This window comes from Amaranthus tricolor, chromosome 7, assembly GCF_026212465.1.
Source record: "Amaranthus tricolor cultivar Red isolate AtriRed21 chromosome 7, ASM2621246v1, whole genome shotgun sequence".
NCBI lineage: Eukaryota > Viridiplantae > Streptophyta > Magnoliopsida > Caryophyllales > Amaranthaceae > Amaranthus > Amaranthus tricolor.
This window is the reverse complement of record NC_080053.1, coordinates 8,151,596-8,161,595: the sequence shown is the minus strand read 5'-3', so window position 1 is coordinate 8,161,595 and position 10,000 is coordinate 8,151,596. Positions and strand designations below refer to the sequence as shown.

General features: G+C 35.5%; 1 protein-coding gene across 1 annotated transcript in view; it reads left to right on the top strand.

The window, feature by feature from the left end:
• Positions 1-9,644, top strand: part of LOC130817611 (protein ILITYHIA) — a 45,419-nt gene extending 35,775 nt beyond the window's left edge. The window contains exons 39-60 of the mRNA XM_057683419.1: positions 89-191; positions 307-477; positions 598-720; positions 803-916; positions 1,776-1,882; positions 2,311-2,362; positions 2,511-2,617; positions 2,705-2,764; positions 2,842-2,956; positions 3,063-3,173; positions 3,259-3,396; positions 3,476-3,598; positions 3,698-3,769; positions 5,582-5,694; positions 6,759-6,917; positions 6,998-7,094; positions 7,175-7,357; positions 7,464-7,658; positions 7,779-7,958; positions 8,046-8,178; positions 8,365-8,443; positions 8,676-9,644. Coding sequence (XP_057539402.1) covers positions 89-191; positions 307-477; positions 598-720; positions 803-916; positions 1,776-1,882; positions 2,311-2,362; positions 2,511-2,617; positions 2,705-2,764; positions 2,842-2,956; positions 3,063-3,173; positions 3,259-3,396; positions 3,476-3,598; positions 3,698-3,769; positions 5,582-5,694; positions 6,759-6,917; positions 6,998-7,094; positions 7,175-7,357; positions 7,464-7,658; positions 7,779-7,958; positions 8,046-8,178; positions 8,365-8,443; positions 8,676-8,715 — 2,575 coding nt within the window. The 3' untranslated portion in view covers positions 8,716-9,644. The remainder of the gene's footprint in view (positions 1-88; positions 192-306; positions 478-597; positions 721-802; positions 917-1,775; positions 1,883-2,310; positions 2,363-2,510; positions 2,618-2,704; positions 2,765-2,841; positions 2,957-3,062; positions 3,174-3,258; positions 3,397-3,475; positions 3,599-3,697; positions 3,770-5,581; positions 5,695-6,758; positions 6,918-6,997; positions 7,095-7,174; positions 7,358-7,463; positions 7,659-7,778; positions 7,959-8,045; positions 8,179-8,364; positions 8,444-8,675) is intronic.
• The last annotated feature ends 356 nt before the right edge of the window (positions 9,645-10,000 follow it).

Genomic DNA, 10,000 nt, shown 5'->3' with positions numbered 1-10,000 from the left:
CTGTGGGCTGAATACTTTCTGATCGTATGAGCTTGGTTTTACGGAATAACTTGTTAATTTTTGGGTCTTGTTGCGGAATGTCTTACAGATCTTTGCGTCTTCTTCTTCCTGCTGTTGAGGATGGAATTTTCAATGATAGTTGGCGCATTAGACAAAGCTCTGTTGAGCTTTTGGGAGAGCTTTTGTTTAAGGTTTGCTTTTAGAGGCCTTTTCCCCTTTTTAAGACGTACCAATTTGTTTGGAATGATTGATATCTTTATGCTCTTATCTTTTGCGTCCTTCATTGAAGTTAATCTTCCTCTTTAGGTTGCTGGAACTTCTGGTAAAGCATTGCTTGAGGGAGGTAGTGATGATGAGGGGGCTAGTACGGAAGCTCAAGGACGTGCTATTATTGAGGTGCTTGGTAGAGAGAAACGTAATGAAGTGCTCGCTGCCTTGTACATGGTTCGGACGGATGTCAGTGTATCAGTGCGTCAGGTATCTTTCCACTTTCCAGCTTTTGCTTTCTAGATAAGCTTTCTTTTTTCTTGTCAAGTTTGGTTAAATTATTGTGTCATACTCATAGATTGCCACTTATTTGTGTTCTTGCTTGAACAGGCAGCCTTACATGTTTGGAAAACTATAGTAGCAAATACCCCGAAGACACTTAAGGAAATTTTGCCTGTATTGATGGATACTCTGATAACCTCACTTGCATCTCCATCTAGTGAGAGGCGTCAGGTTTGTTATTTTTTATGCATATACTTATTTGAGACTATTTTATGAATGGTATGCATTACTTCTATCTGTATTTGTCAACAAGGTTGCTGGAAGGTCACTTGGTGAACTTGTTAGGAAGCTAGGTGAAAGGGTGCTTCCTTTGATAATACCTATTTTATCTAAAGGACTAAAAGATCCTGATTCTGGTAGAAGACAGGTATGAAAAGTCCTAAAGTCTAGTTGTGTGCATCCTTTTTAGCTATTGTGATACATTTTTGGGCAAACCCTATCGGACTTTATTGTTTTATTATGTAATTCTCCATTTGCGAATAAGTGTCTGTAATCCGTTTTGACCAATTTGAATTCGCTATAGAAGTTGTGTCTATAACACAATATTCCACTAAAATTTGACTAATATGCAATTTTCCTTTGTCATGTCCTCTCCTTGTGTTAGTGTTCGTGTTTGTGTGTTTGGCTTTTACTTGCTATATTTGGCAAGTTGACAATTTTCAAAGGGATATGGGTTGGTTACTCTTAGCATCCAGGCATCCACATGCTGTGCTGAACTGATGGTATTTTCGTAAGCTTGTGATTTTAAATCAAATAAATATCTAAATGAAATTTGTATGAGATCATTCGTTCACTTTCTTTTCCCAGTGATGATTTGTGATACTCTTTGACCCAGATACTGAAAGTGACTGAAGGGAAAATGTTTTTTTTGAGTGATCAAAGAACTGCAAGTTTTCATCCCAAAGCCTTTTCAAATAAACCCAAATTAAAGCTCCTTATTTACACTTTTGGTTCATAAGTCAACAAACAAGGGGAAGAAAGAATTCACTGAAAAAATGTCGGTTTTCAGCTGTACTCTAGAGTTTTCTCAGCCCTAGTTGACTACAATTTGGTTTCTGCATTACATTATTTCCAATTCATTTCTACTTGATGTTCCTCTAAGAAATTTATCGGGTTCAAAAAAATAATAAAATCTAGTAGTGATATTTATTATGTGTTAATGATGGCAGTGGGAATAAAGATGGATTGATAGCTTCAATGTTGACTGTTAAGTTTTTGGTGAACAGGGTGTTTGCATTGGGCTGAGTGAAGTGATGGCTAGTGCTGGAAAGAGCCAGCTGTTGAGCTACATGGATGACCTTATCCCTACAATTCGGACTGCTCTTTGTGACAGGTGCATAGTTTTTTGTTTTGTTTCTATAAATGAAAACCACATGAGTTTGTGAAATTATTTTATGTCAATCATCACTTTAAATTTTATGTCCCTTATGTCGATGGGGCTAAAGATTTATAGTTCTTTGGTTTCAGATTCTTATGGACTAAAGTAAAATGACTTATTAAATCACATGTGCTTCTTACTTATGTGAAGTTGCACATGACATTTGTTACCAAGGGTCAATTGGAATTTTGAAACAACCTCTTTGTTAGTCTTATGATAACAAGGGTAAGGTTGTATACAACCTAGGTGGGAGTTTTTTAATGGAATTGGGCCAATTGAATACTGTTATAGTTATTATTATCAGTTTTGTGACTTGATGGGCAAAAGCTGGATTACTAGTTAGTAATGATGTAATGACAAAGCTCTCTTTTTTTCATTAACAGTGTGCCTGAGGTCCGTGAATCCGCAGGATTGGCATTCAGTACACTCTATAAGGTTTTGTTTGTTGCTTTTTCCCTTGCTGTTTGTTTGTTTCGAAAACCTTTACAACGCGGCTGATGTGATTCAATGCGGTCTTGTTTTAACACAATGTTGTAGAAGCTGTCTAAGAGGTTGAGATAACTAAAGTTTTCTTTTCCTTCAGAGTGCTGGATTGCAAGCAATTGATGAGATTGTTCCTACACTTCTGCATGCTTTGGAGGATGATGAAACTTCTGATACAGCATTGGATGGTCTTAAACAAATCTTGAAGTTAGTTTGCTTGTTCATAACCCACATTGCTTAATGTGATTGATTCCTTGGCTGTAGCTGATACCTCTTTGAACATATTGAATTTAGTGTCAGGACTACTGCTGTATTACCTCATATTTTGCCGAAGCTGGTTCAACTTCCCCTGAGGTATATAGTTTGAGCTCTTTGATGCACTTGCCCTCCAATTTTTTATATCTCATTTCTTACTCTCATCAATTTTGTAGTGAATTCAAAGTGCATGCTCTTGGAGCTTTGGCAGAGGTTGCTGGGCCTGGCCTCAATTTTCACCTTAATACAATTCTTCCTGCTCTGCTATCGGCAATGGGTGATGACAGTGTGGTAAATGGCATCTCAAGCATTTTGTCTCTTCCATTCCACCTGTTCTGAATGTTAATTTCCTTTTGTTGCTTTACCTTTTATTACAATTTTTATTTTAATATTACAGGATGTCCAAGAATTGTCAAAGAAAGCGGGAGAGACTGTTGTATTGGTTATTGATGAGGAAGGAATTGATCCTTTAATATCTGAGCTTGTTAAAGCTTCTGGTGACAGTAATGTATGTTCTGCAACCTCTAACATACTTTGTCAAATTTAGCTTTTTCGTCTCACTTAATGAAAATCTTTTTTTTACATGGATTCAGGCCTCTATCAGGAGAAGTGCTTCATATCTCATTGGCTATCTCTTTGAGAACAGCAAGCTGTTTTTGGATGATGAAGCTCCTGGAATGATATCAACCTTGATTGTTCTGCTCAGTGATTCTGATCACGATACTGTTGTGGTAGTATTAGCAAATACCTCGCTTATGTTCTTAGCATCTTTACAATCTGAAGTGCTTATTATTTCTTTCATCAACACAGACTGCTTGGGAAGCTTTGTCAAAGGTCGTCAGCTCTATTCCTAAGGAAGTACTCCCCAGTCACATAAAACTGGTTCGTGATGCAGTATCAACAGCTAGAGATAAGGAACGGAGAAAGAAGAAGGTAAGGTTTTATGGTTCTTTGCACCGACTAACCTGTTATTTGTGTCAACTAGGAATTTTGAATAGCCTCAGTGGATTAAATGATTGACTGAATCTGCAGGGGGGATCAATTTTGGTGCCTGGATTTTGTCTTCCTAAAGCTCTGCAACCTGTGCTTCCTATATTTCTGCAGGTAACTTGATGACTTTCACCTGCTCACTATCTTTTGACTTGCTTTTTGTGACTAATCAGAGAGGAAATTTCTATTTTCTTTGAAACTTGATTTTCGTGACTATTTGAATAAAGGATCAAATTTTCTTGAAAATTTAAAACTGAGTCACATCGAAATGTTGTCCTTGGCTCAGTTATTTTAATTGTTGGAATTATAAAGTATATGTAAATTTAGTTTAATAAATGGTGTTTTGATAAGTTGGTGAGAAATTGTTTTGGCCCCTCCACTAAAATTGATCAAGATCCGGCATTAGCATTAAACTATTAGTCATGGAAGTTTTTAAGCTAAATGATGTTGAATGTGAATTGATCTTCATACCACAACAAGGAACTAGTGGAGAAATGATTTTATAAATGTAGGCATAAGAACTAGAGATGCCGTTAGTAAATGTAGCGAGGTAAGAGATGAATGATGATGATTGTAAATTGTTCTTTGTTAATATAGATTCACCACAAGAAAGAGCAAATAGAAAAATGTGTTTGTGTGGATGAAGAAGGATAAATTAACAAACTTTAATCTCTAATGATACAAGTAGACCACATCAGAAACTAAAGGCCTCTAAGATCACAAACCACGCTCCACAATTGGTAAGCAAAGAGACTTTCGTACACTTAAATCCAATTCAAACAAGGAGAAGACAAGGTTTAGAGCAGCGTTTTTGGTAACTTCTATGGAGAGTTTTTGCACTATGCTTGTACTTTCTTTCGGGAGGGAAAGCAAATTAGAATTGAAACCACCTTTTGGAGGTAATTAAGTTCAGATTTGTATCCACCTTTTGGGGGAAATGAAAATTAAATTTGCAACCACGTTTTGGAGGGAATAAAATTCAGATTTGTAACCACCTGTTGAAGGAATTTTTGATTTCAAAATTTATGTAAATCATTCAGTGAACCTAGGTAGTTGTGGCTTTGGATAAATTGCTCACTTCACGTGTATATACTTGGTGTAGTCTTCCTTTGTAGCTAGCTTGATTCTTTGTAGTTTTATCTTTAGGATAATATGTGCAATTCTGCTAACTATTGATACAAGTGCAAACTTAAGTTCCTCACAACTAAAATACTAAACAAAATAGATCATTACAACTTCAATAAAACATGTAAACAGTCTTGAATGTTTCTAAGATAATAAAACAGATAAAACAAGGATTGGAAAATGTACGCTTAAGTGAGAGCTTGGTATAGATTGGGGGTAGGATGACATTGCTAACATGTGGGGTGTAGGGTGTAGGGTGTGTCGGGGCGGGTCAAAAGTGGGGCTAAGGGCTTATCCAAACAAGACTTCCCTGACTATTGATTTTCTTTACTGTATTTACTGAACACATGTGTTTTGTTTTAAAAACCCTCTTACCTTTTTTGCTGCTTTTGCTCTCAATCTGATATACTGTCTCGCTGCCCTTGTTTCAGGATTTGAATTGCTTAAAAGTAGCAGTCAGATTGTCTCATGTTAATATATATTTTTATTTCTGTGACGGAGCGCCTTTTTCAGTTTACTTGACTCATTTTTTGTGTATGATATCTTACGTACTCTGAGTTGGTGCAACGTGAGCAAAAACTCATTGGCCGGAAAGGTAGTCTTGATGGTCATGGAATCACAAGATACTATTGTATTTTTTAGCTTATGTTATATTCCTTTTGTCCAACTGAATTATGCGTCTCTATTCCTTGGAAAAACCTGATAGTAAATTACATATATTAATGTGACAGAATAATAATTTCTTGCTGGGTTTCTTTCCTGTACAAATTGACTATAACTTATCCTTTATTGTGTTCACAGGGTTTAATAAGTGGATCTGCAGAACTGAGGGAGCAGGCAGCCTTAGGTCTTGGAGAATTAATTGATGTGACTAGTGAACAAGCACTTAAGGCGTTTGTGATACCGATAACAGGGTATGTTAGTTTCATGAATGCTAAATAAATTTAATTCCTTTCTGAAATTCTAAGACTTTGGAACAATTTTACTTTGAAAGACACGATGTTTAAAACATCTGTGTAGTGAACATGCACTTAAGGCGTTTCTGAAATGCTACATTAGAATGATGTAGAAAATGCTTTTTCAGAAGGAATCCCTTTTCTATGTGCAATTTATTCATACCTTTTTTTTTCTTAAAATTGGGAAGTTCTATTAATAAGTCTCTTAGCAGAGACAACAACAATAAAGGGACATCAAGATGCACCTCTTTGGCATAAAGAAACCCCGTTGGGAAAAGCCATTAAGGAAATATATGTTACACACCAAGACCAAACTTAAAGGAGTGGTACAAAACGCCAGGACCAAAGAGGTCATACACCAAACGGTGAGTTACAACCCGACTCACCAGAGCACCTAAAAATCCAAGACATAAGGCCATACACCTATGGAAGAGCCACAAGATGGCTCCCCAAACAAACCCCTAACAAAAACCCTAGCAATATGTGTGATAAATTAGGTCAAAGTGTCCTAGGGCATTATCGACATTTTACCATTAGTTAGTCTTTTGGTTTTGTTTGTTAGTATAGCTGTTTTTTTAGTATTTGTCTATTGGGCTTAGGCTATATAAAGAGCCAGCCTTGTGATACTGAGATAGCTTTTGGGGATTGGAATTAATAAGAATTGGAATTAGAGGCAGACTCGAGCTTGCCCACATACTATTGTTCTTGGTTGATCTTGGTAACAAACTGATTATGTCTTGTCAGTTTGTTACACTATCTCCCTTTAAGTTTGATAAGAGAAAAAGAGACATAGTGAGCTTCAAAAACCTTGTTATTCATATTTGGTAAGAACTAACAAGGCCTATATGAGGTGATTGTTTCATTTAATAATCTCCATGATTAAGTATAAGTAAGGAAAATAGGTGCCCTCAAGGATTGCCATCTCAATAAGGTTGTTCTAATTTGTGGACTATGGGGAAGAATTGAGCACGTCAAACAATATAGAATTAGAACAGCTCTGACCTCTTTTATTTTGAATGCAGGCCCCTAATTCGTATCATAGGTGATCGATTCCCGTGGCAGGTTAAGAGCGCAATTTTGTCTACCTTGACCATCATAATTGAGAAGGGTGGCATAGCCCTGAAACCCTTTTTACCACAACTGCAAACAACTTTCATCAAATGTTTGCAGGACAACACCAGGTCAGTTATGATCGAGTATCTGCAGTCTTCGTGTTACAATTGCTTGTGTTGGGAGCTAAGTTAAAAACTCTTCATTACAGGACTGTTCGTTCAAGTGCTGCTTTGGCACTTGGAAAACTCAGTGCCCTCAGCAGCAGGGTTGATCCTTTAGTTAGTGATCTTTTGTCTACTTTGCAGGTGATTTTTACCCATTATACATTTGTGTATACCTTGATTTGCTTGTTGATTTTGTCTCATGCTGCAAAGTTGCTTGATAGGCATCTGATGGGGGTGTTAGAGAAGCGGTACTAATTGCTCTGAGAGGTGTAGTAATACATGCGGGAAAGAGTGTTAGTATTTCTGTTAAAACTCGTATCTGTGATCTGTTGAAGACCTTTATTGATCATGAAGATGACCAAGTTCGTGTATCTGCTGCTAGCATATTGGGGATCACATCTGAGGTATTTAGTGAAAGATATTGCTGTAGGCTAGGTTCCTTTACATAACAATTGTTTCTTTGTACCCTCTGTTGTTCCATCCTTGTTTTAAAATACACTTTGTTGACAGTGCATTGAGGACAGTCAGCTGGAAGATCTCCTTGAGGAGTTTTCAAATTCAGCTTTGTCTTCCAGCTGGACCACCAGACATGGCTCAGTTCTCACAATCTCATCTATGCTTCGCCACTGCCCTGCTAGAGTTTGTACAACATCTTGTTCATCATCAATTATATCTATGCTGAAAGACATGTTGAAAGATGAGAAGGTACCAGTTGGAGACCTCTATAGAGTACATAATGACATCTAGATTCACAAACTAATACATCTTTTTTTTTTTTTTTTTTTCCAAATCCTGATCATTTCTATATTTTTGCCACCAATATAGTTTCCAGTACGTGAAAGTGCAACAAAAGCACTAGGAAGATATCTGATATATCAAATTCAAAGTGATCCATCAATCAGTTCCTTGCATGCGCAAACTGTATCCTCAATAGTTTCTGCTCTCCGTGATGACTCAAGTGAAGTAAGACGAAGGGCATTATCTGCTCTGAAAGCTTCTGCAAAGGTTAGCAGTGAACACTTATTCCTGGATATATATTTTGACGTACTTGAATTTTACACGTGGTCATGTGACAATTAAAATGTTTTGCAGACAAACCCTGCAGCCTTTTTGTGTCATGCTTCAATTTTTGGTCCTGCATTGGCAGAGTGTCTGAAGGATGGAAGTACACCTGTGAGGCTTGCTGCAGAACGCTGTTCTCTGCACTCCTTTCAATTGGCTAAAGGTAATTAGTATTTTGATGTTACCTCCCAAATCCCGTTTAGGTGGGAACTGAGAACCCATCAATGGCATTGGGTAATGAAATGTCGTGCATATGGTATTAGAAAAATCTTTTGTAATTAGTATTTTTAATAACGTTTAATCTTTCTATAACTTTCATTCATGTTCTCAATTGATTCGTTAAACTCAGGACCTGAAAATGTACAAGCTGCCCAAAAATACATTACTGGCTTGGATGCAAGACGGCTGGCCAAATATCCTGAATACAGGTATGTTTGTAAATGTCTAATCAGAGTTACAAAAATCATATTTTCCTGTAATTCATGCGTCCTAACACGTTCTTAGTGATTAGAAGATATTATTTACTGATCCTCAGTCCAGATGTAACAAGTAACTGTTCTTATTTTCATGTCAGCACTTTGTTTAGAATTGCAAGCACCTATTTTGTTTTTCTTATTTCCATGTACGCTCGCTAATTTGACCATTTTTGGCTGTATGTAGTGATGGTGATGATGACAGTGAAGATGACAATGCAAATTGAAATTATTACCAGTTGGTTAAAGTCATTTTTGCCAAGTGTGGAATGTTTTGCGGCTTGCGCTGAGGATTGGAGCTGTGTTAGCAAGATGCTTGTGTTGAATTGTTTTGTTGACTGTATATCATCCAAAACTTGACTGATACGGATACGAACACCATATACACACTAGGAAAACATGTCGTTACAGGGGGTGCGTCCTTCCGTGACTGTAGATATAGACTATTGAGTAATTTTGTTCCCGTAGATACCCCCAATTATTTGTTTCATATTGTATTCCGTTTTGTTATATAAATTTGATAGATGGAACGAGCCTTTTTAATGAATTCATTTGTAGCAAGAGCTTCCCAGTTTTGGAAATTTAGTTTCGCGAGCTTTTCTAAACATTATTAGTATTATTTTGATTGCATAACGTAAGCACTGTCAATTGTCAAAGGAGGTAAAATGCATGCTAATCAAGACGCTGTTATCATTTGCATACGCAATGCAGTGTAAATGCATCAATTTGACTACAACCCCTAGAAAGCATCTTCCGGATATTTTAGGTTTTGTTGATGGTATTGTACTACAGTTTAATTTATTGCTCTTATATTTTCTTGGCAACAAGTCTTAGATTTTCGTTTTCAAATTAAAATATGAAGTTATGTGAAACAAAACAAATCTCCTTGGAGTGAAAAGTTTATGAATTTTGTGCTAAAAGTAATGCTTAAATACGAGAGAATGTGAAACAAATAAGCAAAATTAACAACAAAAAATAAAAAAAATGAGTTTCGGGTGAACTTAATTCCAAAAATAAGCGTTTTATATCCGAGCCTAAGGTTAAGTTAGTTTGCAATTACTAACAGCGAACAAAAAAATTTATCAAACAAAGATTATAATTGTTTGTTTGCAGTTAATAACTGTGAATAAAAAGAGAGACAATGCCATAAAAAAATTTTGGTCCCATAGATAACACCAATTGTTTTTGTTTCACCTATGCTAGTATAAAAGTATTTTAAAATAAGAAGGATAAGAAGGATATTTGTTTGGTCACTATATATAAAAAAAATATTATAAATTAGGGATATACATATATATATATATATATACATATATATATATATATACATATATATATATATATATATATATATACATATATATATATATATATATATATATATATATATATATATATATATACATATATATATATATATACATATATATATATATATATATATATATATATATATATATATATAGATATATATATATATATATATATACATATATATACATATATATATAT